The sequence below is a fragment of the Protopterus annectens genome, chromosome 1.part1, assembly GCF_019279795.1.
Source record: "Protopterus annectens isolate FY-2018-M chromosome 1.part1, PAN1.0, whole genome shotgun sequence".
NCBI lineage: Eukaryota > Metazoa > Chordata > Ceratodontiformes > Protopteridae > Protopterus > Protopterus annectens.
In genome coordinates this window covers 176,942,178-176,958,615 of record NC_056726.1, presented here as the reverse complement: position 1 = coordinate 176,958,615, position 16,438 = coordinate 176,942,178, and the positions used below count along the sequence as shown (strand labels likewise).

The 16,438-nt window shown below is 36.1% G+C and overlaps 1 protein-coding gene across 1 annotated transcript in view; it reads left to right on the top strand.

Moving 5' to 3' along the window:
* LOC122804231 (heat-stable enterotoxin receptor-like) overlaps positions 1–16,438 on the top strand; it is a 1,796,602-nt gene that overhangs the window by 1,288,775 nt on the left and 491,389 nt on the right. Inside the window, exon 17 of the mRNA XM_044073980.1 lies at positions 9,149–9,234. Coding sequence (XP_043929915.1) covers positions 9,149–9,234 — 86 coding nt within the window. The remainder of the gene's footprint in view (positions 1–9,148; positions 9,235–16,438) is intronic.

The following is a 16,438-nucleotide window of genomic DNA, read 5'->3' as shown; positions in this document are numbered from 1 at the left end:
CATTTTATTGGCCTTTGTCACTAACCTCTCAGTTTGGTTATACTGCCTTATCTGTAAAGTGCTCATAATCCCCAAATACTTTTTACCTTCCATAACCTCAAATATCACTGTACCACTGCTGTCCTTTCCATGTATCTTTACCTCAAAATTGCATCTCATGTGCCATCTGTTGCACCTTACAGCTAGTCTCTAGAAGTTGTTTCTTTAGACTGGTTCTGCAGTCTGTTAACATTGCAATAATTTTGTAGTTTAATGGTTGGTTTTGTTCTTCACTCATTTCATAACATCCAGGAATCAAACACATCTAGCACCAGAAATTATCCCAGCAGGATGGCCCATACTGGTACTTTGATTTGATTCCCCCATATACTTAATCTCATGCCTTCCACTCTGCATTTCTGAAAGCATTTCTACTGGACCTAGTTGCTGGGAACCCTTATTATACAAGTTTTTAATATCTATTTCTTACAGTCTTGTTATGTTTTAGATCATTTTCTCATTTATTTGTTATAGACCACATCGTACTGATGTATGATCACTACCGGCTAGCAGTTCACTCAGCTCAAATTCATCTACATCCCTTTTCCTAGCAATGACCACAACCAATACCATCTCCTTCCTTATGTGCTTCCCAGCTCTCTACTTGGACCATTGTTCTATATAGCTTTCCTGACAGAAGATAGCAATATATTCCAATGAACCCTGCATTTTAAATCACCTATTAGTATACCCTTTGAGTGGTGCCATTAGCCTGTTTTCATATTTTCTCCCATACCCAGTGGTGTCTAGTGTCTACATTGTGCCTGCCTATCAGTAGACATTCGTCTGCTTCCCATTAATGTATATCTCAGGTTATTCCTCCATCCCCCGTACCCTGCTTTTTCCACTAAACATTATTCCTTCTATCATGTGTACTGTCACTCTACACTCCCTCCATTTTGTGTCATTTCTGAACACCTTGTAGCATGAAATCACTATATTTCAATATTTCTAAGTTGTCACTCCCACAAAGCCCATATATCCCTGCACTAACAATGAATGCAGCTTGCTCAGTTTCTTCTCTATGGTTGTGGCATAACACAGCATTACTACTATTGGCTCTTCTCGCCTTTCCCTCCAAATTGTTTCACATTCCTTAGCCCTTCCTTCTCATTCCTTTACATTCTGCTCTCACTAATCCCTTACTCTACTTTCCTCCTCATCCACTTCATCTGAAAGGAGGCCTGAATCCTCCACAACTTTAGCTGATAGGAATCCTGGATCTAAAAGAGTTCTATATATGATCTATGATGATACTAATTTACAGATTCTACATATGATCTATGATGATACTAATTCACAGATTCTACATATGATCTATGATGATACTAATTCACAGATTCTACATATGATCTATGATGATACTAATTCACAGATTCTACATATGATCTATGATGATACTAATTTACAGATTCTACATATGATCTATGATGATACTAATTCACAGATTCTACATATGATCTATGATGATACTAATTTACAGATTCTACATATGATCTATGATGATACTAATTCACAAATTCTACATATGATCGATGACGATACTAATTCACAGATTCTACATATGATCTATGATGATACTAATTCACAGATTCTACATATGATCTATGATGATACTAATTCACAGATTCTACATATGATCGATGACGATACTAATTCACAGATTCTACATATGATTTATGATGATACTCATTTACAGAGTGATGCTTTCAAAGAGATCCCCATTTTTCTCTGTGTTCCTCACTTTCACGCCATCTCCAAACATTATATTGCATTTATTTTATGAAAGGAGGAAGACTCTCTAGTCCACTTTTTAAATGTTTTCATCATTCTATTCCCCTACATCTGTATCATCCCTTTTCCCTCTTCTCCACCTGTCCCATGCATTCTTGAATGCCTCTATGGATTGGTCCATCACCCATTCTAGTAATGCATTCTGTGAGTCTATAAGCTCCTCCATGAATAAGTGCTTTCACAGACCCATGGACTAGTTGGTCCTTATGAGGTATTATGTTTTTCTCCCTCCATACTCCTCTGTCCTTCTTTTTTTCAGGGTAACAACTTACATCTCCTTGACATAGTCTTGTGTGCCAGTATTCTGCTACTTTGTCTCTTCTTCTTTCTAGTGAGAAGAGCCTTAGCCCCAGTATATTTCCCTTCCACCTTTTGCAAGCAGCTCTGTGATAAATTTCACATCCTGACTTCTTTCAGCAGCCTTATATTTGCCTCCTGGTATAGCCTGCAGGACTGCAAACAACACTTAAAAGTACAGCCTGAATAAGGACTGATATAGTGGAAGCATTAGCTCTTTGCTTATGAAGTTTCTCACTTTGAAACTACACTGCAGTATTGTAATAACTGATGTGTGTCTACGCCTAGCTCTTTGCTTGTGGAGTTTATCCCTTTGAGAGTACACTGCAGTATTGTGATAACTGATGTGTCGACGCTTACAACTTTGTACATTTATATTCACTGATTTTAGCTTCTAATTTCTATCAGTTCTTGACTTATTATATATCATAAATTTTAACAGATTCTTGAAGCCATCACTATTAACACATCTATCATATAGTTTTACTACAGGTAGAGAAGATGCAAGTAAGCTATCCCTTTGTGAATACGCTGCAGTATTGTGATAACTGGTGCATCTATGCTTAGCTCCTTGCTTGTGGAGTTCATCCCTTTGAGAGTACACTGCAGTATTGTGATAACCAATGTGTCTACGCTTAGCTCTTTGTTTGTGGAGTTTATCCCTTTGAGAGTACATTGCAGTACTGTAATAACCAATGTGTCTACGTTTAGCTCTTTGCTTGTGGAGTTTATTTATTTATTTATTTTACATTTGTTTACCGGGATAGTCCAACTGGATACATGTCCATTTTCAGCGGAGGCCCGGGGAGAAAAGCTCCACATAGACAAACTTACATAGATTACACAGAAGTTAGCAACAAATTATAAAAACAAAGTGATTATATACAATGGGTTAGTAGTGTTCCCTAGTAGGAACTCACAATTCTGATGGACAGAAAATTAAAAGTAAGAGACATCAGACTGAAAGCAGAGCTTGGTGATGTAGTTACAAGTTATGATAATTGCAGAATATGCTTTTAGTTTATAACTTAATCAGGGTTGGTACATGGGCATAGGCAATTCACTTTGAGATACTGTTTGAGGTTTTTTTTGAAGAGATTTTTGGAGGATTGTAGGGTTATATAGTTTGGCAATGAATTCCAGGTTTTGCCAATGAAGTTGGCAAACAAGGATTCACCAGCAGAGTTATTAGCTTTGTGAGTTTCAACCAGTAGTTTATCGGCTGACCGTAGGGATCTTAGGTTGCTATATGGCTTAATAATATTTTTAAGTGAGGGGGTATCGTCAGGGTGGTACAAAATTTTGTGCGCTATTAAGAGTTGATTGAATTGAATTAAGCTAGGCATTTCTAGCCACTCTAGTTGTTTAAGGTTCTGACAGTGGTGGGTTCTATAGGTGGAGCCAGTGGCGAATCTGGCAATATGATTGTAGCTATGGGACAGCTTACCTAGTTCGGATTTGTTGAGGTTTGAGAGTACAGACGAGGCATATAAAAGAGTAGAGAGCAGGTGTGATCGGGCGATTGCAGTCCTAGCCAGTGGAGTTAAAAATGTCTTGTTTCTATACAGTGATCCAAGCTTCTTATTGATGGTCTGTATGGTTTTGTTGACCTGTAGGTCAAATTTGGGATTATTGTCTATGATAACCCCTAGCAGTTTGGTGTGATTATCTGGGGAAATAGTGGTACCATTGTTAGATGTGACAGAGAATGAAAGTGTGGTGGATCTACTAGTGGGAGAGAAGAGTAGAAGTTTAGTTTTATTGAGGTTCAGAAGTAGGCTTTGGTTGGTGAGCCAGTTCTCTATAGTGTTAAATGTATTTTGGGTTAAGATTTGCAAGTCGGATGGGGAGGTAGCTGAGCAGATGCGAGTGGAATCATCTGCGTATTGAATGCAGGTGGCTTTAGGGATAGCAGTGTGGAGGTTTTTGATAAAAATAGAGAAGAGTAGTGGACCTAGTATGGACCCTTGAGGGACACCAAGCATGAGACGTAACTGGCTGGAGAGTTTTCCCTGCCATAATACCGCCTGCTGTCTACCAGTCAGGTAGGACTGGAACCACTGGATAGCAGGCTTGTTGAGGGAAATAGATTTTAGTGAAAGAATGAGAAGTTCATGGTTGACCATGTCAAAGGCCTTTGATAGGTCAAGAAAGAGGGCAGAGGTTAGCTTACTGTCATTCCTGTTTTGATTTATGGCAGTAGTAAAGGAAAGGAGGGCTGAGGTGGTGCTGTGGTATGGCCTGAAGCCATGCTGGGAGTTGGATAGTAAGTTATTCTGTGAAAGGTATTGCATTAGTTGCTTGTGTACACATTTTTCCATTATTTTGGCTAGTGGGGAAAGAATGTCAATGGGTCTATAGTTGGATATGTCTGAGGAGCTACCAACTTTATGGAGTGGGATGACGTGAGATATTTTCCAGGGGGAGGGGATAGCATTTTCAGATAAGGTTCTGTTGATGAGGATAGCTATGGGATATGCAATGGCATCTGCGGCTATTTGTAGGTACTCTGCAGGGAGGAGGTCAGCAGCAAGGGTGGTAAGTTTTAGTTTTTTTAGAAGTGTTTTAATAAAACTAGTGGACATTGGTTGGAAGCTAAATTCCAGGTGATTATTAGGTAGATTATGTATGTGGTTTAAGTTAGAGGGGGTTAGTTGATTTGCTAGGGATTGGATTGTTTCAGTAAAAAAGTTATTAAAGGCACTAGCTATGGTCTCTGGGGAAGTATGGGTGTAGTTAGCCGGGGTTGGGGTGGTGGAGTGACCTGGACAAAGTAGTTGATTTAAGCCTGCCCAGAACTTTTGAGGGTTATTGTGGTGTTTTTGTAGGAGATTTTGGTAGAAGCTTTTTTTATCCAGTAAAACAGATTTTTTTTGTATCATTCCTGAGTTGACGATATTTTAGATGGTCAAGTGGGGCATTGATTGTTCTCCAGCTGGCCCAGGCTCTGTTTCTAGTTTTGATTTTAGCTTTGGTATCTTTTGTGAGCCATGGTGCTGTATTTGATCTAGTTTTTATTGTACGTGCTGGAGCATGAGAATCAAGGATACTTCGGAATTTAGTGTTAAAGTGATCTATGGCCTCCTCTAATGTTAGATTTTTTTAGTTTTGACCAGTCAACTGCTTTTAATTCATTTTGGAATATAGCAGCATCAAAGTTTTTCCTGTTCCTAAATGTTTTGTATTTGGGCTGGTGAGGGTTTCCTGCCTTATGTTTTATGATATAGGTTAGACAATGGTCACTGAGGTCATCAGGGAGAGTACCAGCTGTGTACAGTTGGGGTTGGTTATTAACTAGGATCCAGTCTAGGATACTTTCCTTGTTGGTTGGTTTGTTTATCCTAGTGGGAGAGGTTATGGTCTGCTTAAACCCAGATAAGTTCATATGAGTGAGGGGGAGGGGGTTGGAGGAGCAGGGGTGCCAGTCGGTGTTAAAATCACCAAGAACTATGGTTTCTTGGGGATAGGTAGTGGATAACCAGTAAAGGAGATCTTCTAGGGTATTTAGGTTGTTGCCTGGTAGAATGTATGCACAGACAATGTTCAAGTGTTTGTTTTGGTTAATTTGTAGCTTGGTTATGAGGAGTTCTGTGTTATTGAATTGGGGAGGTTGAATGGGTGTCTCTATTAACGGTTAGATTATTTTTGTAAAGGACTGCTATCCCACCTCCTTTCCTTGTAGCATGGTCTAACCAGTGAATATTGTATCCTGGAGGTGGTATCAAATTGTCAGTAGTATTGGGTTTTAGCCCAGTAGTTAGTTCATCCCTTTGACAGTACACTGCAGTATTGTGATAACCAATGTGTCTGCACTCTTACTCTGTGCATAGTGGTTGAGTTTGGGTATGATCAACACTTCCATAGGCTTTCCTACTCTGTTGCAATCAGTTCCACTCACTCCATTAAGGCTTTTATTGCCCTGGTACATTACATTGCATTTATTTACAGCAAACGTCAATCCTTTTGATCTACTTGGGAAACCTTTTCAATTATTTCCTTATTTTTCTCCCATCCTCCACTGATTCACCAAACTGTGAGCCATCAGTGAAGATTTAATCCTGTTTTCTCTCCACTTAATTATGTCTAAAATGGACATCCCAAATAGTATTTGACCCAGGACTAAACTCTGTGCTACTTTGTTAATCACTTCTCATAATTGCAATACTGTCCCCAGCACCAAAGCAACCCTCTGTGTCCTGCCATTCAGTTGTGCAGCAATTCATTTTCTTAGTTTGATCCTAGCCCTTACCCTTGCGTGTTTCATTAGAATGAGTAAGGATGCTGAAAGAGGTCCTTAACCAAGCTGGGTACATGGGAATGAGGCAAATACTTTGCTGAAATCTCAGTATACCACACCTAACAGCACTCCTCTGTCAACGTCTGCTGTAAGCCAGTCATAAAGCTGGATTGGCTTTGTGTGACAGCTTTTTTTCTGTTGGCTGTGATCCCTTGTTCATTGTTGTCATGAAATTTGTGTTTCTCAAGAGAAGCAGCCAGTGTTTCCCTTTGGATTCTCTCCTGGACTTTCTCTGATATCGCTGATAAGTTAACCTGACTAATTTTCTGGATTTTTCATGCTTCTTCCCTTGAACAAGGGTACCACCGTTGTTGTGTTTCAGTTCTTAGGCATTTCCCAACAGCGATCTGCTGAAAATCACTATCAGGATCTGCCAGCACACCGAAAAGATTCCTGACAACTGAGGATCCTTTAGTAGCAGTGGTTGTCACAGTCTAGGACTAATCATTGCTTATTATTCGATCACTGCTTTGTAACATTCTGATTACTCGTAAACTCAGTTTTAAGACAATCAGTTGTTAGTTTCATTATATTCTTAATACCTCTGATGCAAGTATAATTTAATTTATCTTTATATTGAATAATGGCCTTATGTATGTGCTCTTCATGCTCTTAAATGTGATGTGCATACATGCCTGTTTCAGTTTTGTAGGCAGCTGATGACTGCGGTACACAAAATATATTCTGGAGCTTCTACTTGCCCAGAAACTTTTTTCCCCTGGATCCTTGGTTTCTGCAATTTGCAAAATAAATTTATATTCACTAATTTTATTTTCTAATTTCTATCAGTTTTTGACTTACTATACATGATAAATTTTACCAGATTCTTGAAGCCAAAGCTATTAACAACACATCTATCATATAGTTTTACTACAGGTAGAGAACACGCAAGTAAACTACAATAAAGTGCACAAAAATGAAAATAAGAAATAGGTCATAGAGACCCTTTTACAGTAAATCAGGAGCTTAGTAACATAGATTGTAATCCTTTCTGTGTTTTCTTTACAAAACATATGCAGTTATGCTTACCAGTAATTGTGCAACCTTTTGATCCTGGACTAATATGCTCTTTTTCTAGTATTCAGCATTATGTTTATCATACAATGACTGGCCATTAACATTCAAAAATGTGCACACAGATTGGTCAGCCTAACCAGCATGCTCATTGTAAAATCCAACATATATAAGTAGAAAAAAGTCCGGGAAATATATGGTATGGACATTTCAGTTTTCTTCACTTGAAAAAAAAATAATAAACTTAGAAATCAGAACACTTTAGACGTATGAGAGAGAAGGGACAGAGAAAATACAAGGATATTTGGGTACATTATGCAAAGCTAGACAAACGTACCTAATTATCTTTGTATTTTCTCTGTCCTTTCTCTTTCATAAGTCTGAACCATCAGGATTTCAATCTTCCTTTCTCCATTACTCCCTTTCCAAAGCTGATGTACTATGTAAGCGTGGGAAAGTAAGTCCCATACTCATCTACAGTACATCAAGAAAGCCGCAAGATACAGAGAAAAAAGGTAAGTAACTTTTTTCTCAGATAATGTCATTTTATAAAAGCAATACACCATGTCCAGGTGTGGGTAGTGCAGGATTTACCAATGGCTGGCTGTGTTTGTTCACTTGTGCTTCGCCCTCATGACTAAATCACACCAACTGTGGATAAATCCCACATTGCCCACAGCAGGCCATGGGTTATTGTTATAACATACCACAGATAAGTAGGGTCAGTGTTAAATTTGTTAGAACTCAGTAGTGGTTATCCTTAAAAGAAAATGTTTGACAGTGTTGGTTATATAAAATTCTGGAATAGGTTGTATTGTGTCAGCCAGTAGATCCAACTATTTCTTTTTATACAGTATTCTTGGTACCTTACTGACATGACCATTTAGCCCCTTTGATGTCCAACTGGTCCATTTATATCCTAAGTTATTTATAGCCTCTTTCCAGTGGAATTTGTGCCTGAAAGGAGTCCTTTTCAAGTTCAGTAGTGACTAAATGTGCCAGGTGCAAACAAATTGTTATCTTTGCTTATTTTGGGATTGTTCTAATGCAACTACCCCCCTCCCCTTTACTGAACACAGTGCAATGTCCTACTGGGCTGAGTCCAATGCTCCTTATACAGTTGCTCTTCTGCACTGCACAGCTGGAGCACAAGTATTCCTTAACAGGGTTTATATTCATTCTCCTCTGCATGGCACAGAGTTCTGATGCTTTTCTAAATACCACCTATGTGCAAGGATCTCTACCATCTATATTCCTTAGGATGAATAAGGTGATTATTCAGTCAATTCACTCCCTTCCTAGCCAAGCTCTTCAACAGTCAGACAGCTATTTAAATCTGGTTTGGAGGCACAGACAAAGGTCTATTCCTGTGCTTCAAGGAGCTGCTTCATGTCCTTCTATTTTGCTTTTTTTTCCCACTTTGTGCACTAAGAGGGTTGGTCATCTTTCTTGGTAATGATGGCCCAGATGAGCTTGAGGAGAAGGCTTCTGTATCTGGCAATATGAAAGAAATATCCCTGATTATATTGTTAATGACATTACATTATGCAGAAATGTATCTGCAGCTGAACAGATGCAACTGCTATCAACTCTTAATATGATTTGGAGGAGTTACTAAATATTTGCGTGAATATTCATAGAAGGATTACAGATCTCTGTCATTAACATTATTTTCACTGGTTTATAATTTGTTTGCTCTCTTCACAGAGAAACTTCACAGAGTGCAGTACATGAAGGGTCAGCCATTTCGACCTTATCTCCCTTTGGAACTTGCAGATGAACGGGAACTTGAGGTAACAAATGAAAGGAAGTTGATTTAAGTCCAATTTAACATAATACTGTATGTGTTTCATATTAGCTTATATATTTCACGGTATGAAATGAAGCATTATTTAAAGCTAATATTTTGTGCACCACGTTTACTTCATGCATTTTATTTTTGTAGTTTATATTTAGAGGAGAAATAGAATGCAAATCAGTTGTACTGAAAGTTTTTGACAAAATATCAGTAACAGAATAGATATGCACAAAATAAATTCAGGCCTGTTACAGAAACCTAAGTCCAAAATGATTTTAAATTAACAGACTAGCTTGCAGGTTGATGAAATTTCAGTACCATATCATGCATGCTAGTAAAATATGCATAAAAGAATGCGGCCCGAATTTACATAAATCCTAGAACTGAAACTACATTGAAGGACGAGCTGCAGTAGTCAGATGAATCATTTGTCCACTTTCTTATTGTATTGTGCAGTACTCTTGAGATACTGACAATGAAATACTGACAAATATTAAGTTTTGTGACTGATGCCTTCCTTGGAGAAATTTCCGAATACTGCAAAATGGTTATTGTTTAGCAATAATAGAACTTTGTGCTCATCAGCATTTCATCTCTACTTATGACAAGTAGTGAGGTGTTCAGTAATGAAATACACAATCAAGCATTCAGCTGTAACTATTTCCAATCTGTATTTGACACAAGGCTGCACAACATTTATGGGATTTCCATGCATCAGTCTTTATCCATATTTGGCATCATAACAGTGTTCTAAATTCAAACAGTGCTCAACTAAATAATAAACTGCTTTAAAATTATGTCATTTATTTATGAGTTCTTTGTCCTGAGTGGATATCTTCAAGTATCAACTTTGGAATACTAGAATACCACCGATGTTGAAAAACATAGTAGTGAAAGAAACATTGTGGTCAAATTGTGTAGTTCTTGTGACAATGAAGAAATGAATTCTGTCTTACAGAGTAAACTATTACAGAAAAGGTAGTATAAAGTACATGGCCTTGCAGAATTAAATGAGTAAAGTTCATTTGTCACAATAAAATGTCAATGGTGGTGAAAGTTCAGACATAAACATATTGTACACAAAGTGTGCTGGCTACCACCAAGCACTGCTGTTGTAGGACCACATTCCTTCTGCTAATCTGCCATTCTGTATGCAGAGACAAAAGCAAAACATATGAGGAGAAAATGGCGGTAGGTGGCAACAGTGCCATAAGGTTCACTGGGTTTCAGAGTTTGCTGTATTAGCTGTATCGGGGAGGAGATGAGTATCATGTGGAAGGTGAAGGGAGATATGGCTTGGAACACTAGAGTTTCACTTCTCTACTACAGCAGTTGAGGAATAAATGTTTTCTGTTCAATAATAAATGTGTAATATCTTATTTGTCTTACTTAAAAAAGCTTTAGAGTTTTGGCAACAAGGCATATATTAGCTCATAAACTACTCTTAAGTCCGAATAATAAAAACATTAATAACCCAAAAATTTGGGAACAGATATTTAATATTATATTAGCATAACACTTTTAACTTTAAGGTATTCCCATTTATATATTTGCTTGGAGAGAATTTTGTATTTAAACTGTATATTACTGGAAATATTATTAACTACTTTTTGTTTTTTCTCTATTCTTAATGTTTACATGGAAGCATTCTTGTAAATATTGTATATTTGTTTGGTGTGATAGTTAGTGATATTAGTTAGTAGTCTTTCATTTTGTATTATTTCTTTTAAAATTTTGTGTTTGTTTTTACTTATGTATGAAAATAATATAACAATAAAGATTTATTATGGAAAAAAAAAAAAAAAGCTACCAAAATTCTCAGTTTAGATATATTCAAAGTAAATAGAGTCACAGGTGTGGCCCTCACTACAACAGCATGCATAGAAAGAAGAAACACATTTTCAGACTTGTTCTTCAGACTGTCTACATATTACAAGCACAGTGAAACCATTTTATAAATAGAATGAAACTGATCATAGGATATTCAGCTTTGTTCCTTACACCACACTTAACAGAAAGAATGTACTCAAACTTGCATACATTGATCATCGTAATGTTGGGTAATAAAAGACATGGCACATTAAATTCTTCCTCAAACTCTGCAAATTACAAAAATGAGATATCACATCACCCTTTTAATATGTGAGATCTTTATGTGGGTTGGCAGAGCAAGCCCAAGAATGATGGATGCCTGATTACGATCATATGAACCAGGTCTAAAGGAAAACAAAGAAGTGTTATTTAAATCACATCAGGAAGCAACAAAAAGTATTGTAGAGATAGTCACCCAATTTGGGAATATATTTATCTTGTATTTGAATAAGACCATATAACTCTTCTTGAGCATGGTTCTTAAGAATTAAGATCCAGTCTTGAAAATCCAGTTTGAATTCCAGGAGAAAGGACTGAATTGATTTTAATGTTCTATTCTTAAAACAGCTAAACTAACCCATAAAGTTATTGTGCCTCTCCTAAAGTATTTTTCTGTTTAGGGCAATGTTAAATATGTTTTTTTTAACAGTAAATGGAACTAGTAAAAATGAACTATAATCTCGTCATTATTCCCTAAAATAGTGAGTCTAAAGTTATTTAAGATGTTATTAATGTAGTTAGAACATGTAGGAGAATGTTATGTTGTACTGAATATGGAAATACAAGAATAGCCACATTTATCTATAATTTATAGAGGAATTGATATTCTGATTTTTTATATTGAAAAGTGACAAGTGCAAGTTTTTCCATTTAGCTTTATAATTATTTTCAATTCAATTAAATATAATTTTGATGGTGGCAGTCTTTCCATTCTTTTCTAAACTGGAAAGTTTAATTCTACCTTATCCCATGGTCTGATATAGTGATTAAAACCAAATCTAGGTGTGTTAAGGAAGAAGAGGAAATTCAATTCCTTAAGATGCAGGTTAACTCATGCTCTTCTCCAGGATAAAAGCACTTATTTTTTCTTACTCCATCAGTACAACTTACAAACCAAAAACTTGGTTCACATTACTCATAACAAATAAATATACTAACCGGTTTCTTACCCTATGACTTTTTCTTTCCTTAATAACTGTCAGTCCTTTTCCCCTCCTTTTACACATTTCTTTACTTTCACTCTCTCTCTTTTTCATAAAGTGTATCTGCATCACTCACTGATCCTAAACTGATGAAATCTTTTACACTGTTCCACTGATATTACTCCAACAATGGCATTATAAGGCCTACTTGCTGTATTAATTTGTATTTTATAACTGTTTTCTGTACCCTGTGTATGGAATTGCTATTTATGTTTCTGTATATACATTTTTCATGCTTGACTATGGCATGGAGTGAGGATATAGTGAATGTACAGTCTTATTCTTTTCTGCTTTCTTTTTATTGCATCAGAGTTACAAATAATACATGTGTTTTTGAAGCTTTTTTCCAGGCCTCCACTGAAAAGACAAATTAGCTCAGTCAGACTTTCCTGGTAAACAGATGTTAAATAAAACAAATAATAACAATAATTAAAAGTAGGTAAGCTGTAGATTATCTGTACAACAGCCTGCCTTTTGTGGGACTGCACATGACTTTCCTACTCTTGAACCAATGCAAAATGGGCAGAGTTTCAACTCACTGAGTATATTTCTATGTTATTCAACTTCTCAATTGCTGTTTACCATAATAAATTACCATGAGAGCAGTTTCTGTTAGAGCAGTTTATGTTAGTGCACCAGCAGTAATTCAAAGATGTTTGTGTTTTTTACATTTTTCTTCTCAACTGTGAGATGAGTTAGCATACTCACAATGCAACAATTATTTTTATTTGTGTATTTATTTATTTCATCTGGTTCTGATCAAAGATTTGACCATTTTACACCATCTATCTGAAACTGCAGCTATAGTTTCTTCCTAATGAGATATAGTAAAACTATTGCACACTTATATCTCTGGTAGGTGTGAATTTTAAGAGTAAAGCTGGACAGAGATATATTTTAATGAAAATAAGAAAAGCAGAGCATAAAATAAATAGTATTATTGTTCGATCAACACTACTCTGTGATACTTGATATTAAGAAGTAATGGAAAATATAAGCAATATGGATATTTCATTTTGCTTTGGTGTTGGGGGTTGGTATAATGGTTAAAGTGTTTACCTCACAGACACAAAGCCTAGGGTTTGATTTTCACTTTTCAAAGGGAAATTATCTAGGCTTAAAATGGTCCACAGAACATACCTATAAATGTCTAACATGATCACAAGATTACCTTTACACAGAATAAATACAAATAGTCAAATAGGTACAGATTTTAGTTAACTTTAAATAATGTCTATTCATATATTGGTGATTTGGACATATTCAGAGTTACTGACTCGTATATAACTGTGTGTGTGTAGATGCATAGGATGGAGTTACTGAAAGATTGTTTTCATTAAAAAACATACATATAAACAACAAATCCTGGAGACTAAACCACAGAAACAGAAGTAAATGCTGCTATGTGAGACAGATTATATGGATGAAAACTATTTAAGCAATAACCCACGGATAGGTGTGGGTAATGCTGGATTTACCCACGGTTGGTGGGGTTTGGTCACGAGGGTGAAGCCCGAGTGACCAAACAAAGCCAACCGTGGGTAAATCCAGCATTGCCCACACCCAGCAGTGGGTTATTGCTATTATACAATGACAGTATTTAAGAAAAAAAATAATGTTTTTGTATAAGGCCTCCGGTGCTGCCCTTCTGCATTTTGCATGTATCCTGTGGCTGTTTTGATGTACTGCACATGCACATGGGACTTGTGTCCCAACGCTTACACAGTACATCAGTGCTGTGTAAATGTTGCAATGGAGAAAGGAAGATCTCCATTGCTTCTTCTTCTTCTTCCTTTTTTTAATACAAAAAGGAAACCGGGAGACTTTTTATCTTGGGGAGAGTCAGGACAGACAAAATAAAAAGATAATCAGGTAAGTTTTTTTAAGTTTTGCAGAACTTATCTGATTATCCTTTTATTTTTGTCTGTGTCATCTCCTTCCATTGGTTTAAGTCCTCTGGTTTCTTTTTAAAGTAAACAAAAAAGTAAAAGTAAAAAAATGCGAGGTATACTAACAGGAAAAAGTCCGGGCGACTGAACTTTTCCCATTAGTATACTCTCTGATTTACAACGGGCATGCTGGTTGGGCAGGCCAATCACCATTCTCGTTTTTGAATATTTTAGGACGGTCATTGTATAATACTTTTTAACTCATTGACTCCAGTGGAGCTCACCAGTTTTGCACTATAACTTCCATGGGAAGAACCTCAGCTTTTTGATAGAATCAAATTAGGTCCTCACATTTCAAACAAATGCTCATACCTCTGGAAACATAGAGGTTATGAAAGAAGTGTAAATGGTAAACTCTTGACCACAAACAATTTTTATAGTGGTAGTATTCTTTAGGTACTAGGTCTTAAAACAAATTTTATAAGTCACAGTAAACACAGTAACTATTACATTTGTAATATTTTAAAAACAACTTACAATATCTCAGCAACCACTCAAGTTACACACATACTGTCAGCCACATTTTATTCATCTAACTGAGAGCTTTCATATGAGGGTAAGGAGCTCTGTCTGTGTTACCTGGCTGTTGACATATTTAGAAAACATTTAAAATTATATCTGTATAAATTAATATTATAAAAATAATAGTCAATATCTATTTTGCTGCACTAGCAACAGGTCAAATATTAATGCAGTTGAGTTTGCTATTGTGTAAGCATTAACATGATTTTTTTTAAAACCTTGTACATAGCATGGTTTTGGAATTATTGATGCAAATGTGAACAAGCAATATTTGACATCTAGAGGTGTCAGTAGTAGTTAACTTCAGATGCACTTGGAGGTGTCACTCGGATGTAACGAGTTAAATAAACAAATTTTATTTTAAATTATACAAGCTAAATATTGGGTTGTGTGCTGTCAGATTGACAGATTAGCAGGCACCAATGTCTAATAGTACACCGTGGAAGCAAACATATGTGTTAAGAAGTTTCCTCTTCTTATCACCAATCGTCTTCAATAAATTCACTGAGATATAAAACAGTTCATGCAAAACTTCATTTTCCCAAACAGAATAGTAGCACATTTAAAGTAGACTAACAGCAAGCCTTAACAAACACATCAATAACATGGCAGAATGAAATACACGAAATACATGGGCAATGGTATTCTGGAACATTCCTTCCAACCATAATTCACATTCTTAATTGGCAGTAGAAATATATGCATTTATTATTCAGAGACTGCTGTACATTCTATAATATTCTTTTGTTTCATAACAAAGCAGTATTATGAACCTTATCTAGCTTGAAGCATACAGTTGCTGTAAACATGTTAACATGTTGCTGGTCTGAATAACAAACATCCATTTTGCCATTTGTAATGTCTGAAATAATTATACTAGGGAAAATACATTCTGGCCCTTATATTTTTGATATTTCAGTAAAGGCCTAACAATATGTAAGCATGGCTACTGGCAAGGCAAAGAAGACACTGACAATACATATGCATTTAGTCTCAAGTAATTCCATTATGATTCAATAACAAAAACTCTGTCCACAAACCTACCAAATTTGCTGGACATTGTCTGTACTTCTACCATGTTGCTATGGCCAGGAACTCCTTACCTGTCCCCATGAGGTGAATACCTTCTCTCCCATCCTTCAAAACTATTATGAAAGACTTCCTAGCCAAAAGTTGGCTCTGTTCATGCTTAACACCAGGATAAACTATATCCCTAAATGTGAACAAGTACCTGTTCATACCTTACATTTTCCTCACTCTCGCTACTTCACTTACTTCCTTACTTCTATCAAATTTTCTCCCCTGGCTTTCTTTTTAAATATACCATTAGTCTGCTTTTCTCTCATTTCATATTGCACTTCCCATTTGTATTATATTAACTTGCCTTTAATTGCTATATAAACTGGCAAAAATGTATCTAACTATTAAATCATTGTCATAACTTGTATCTTTTCTTAACCAATGTTTCATATTATGTCTAATTTGATATAATTGTTTATTTTCATTATTTCAAAGACTGTAAAATTATTGTTCTTAAAATGCTTTGTTATTTTTGGGGGCTGGAAATGGGATCCTACCCAATCAGACTTTCCCAGTAATCAAATGTGAATAAATAAATAGACAAACAAACAAACAAATAAACACATATATACAT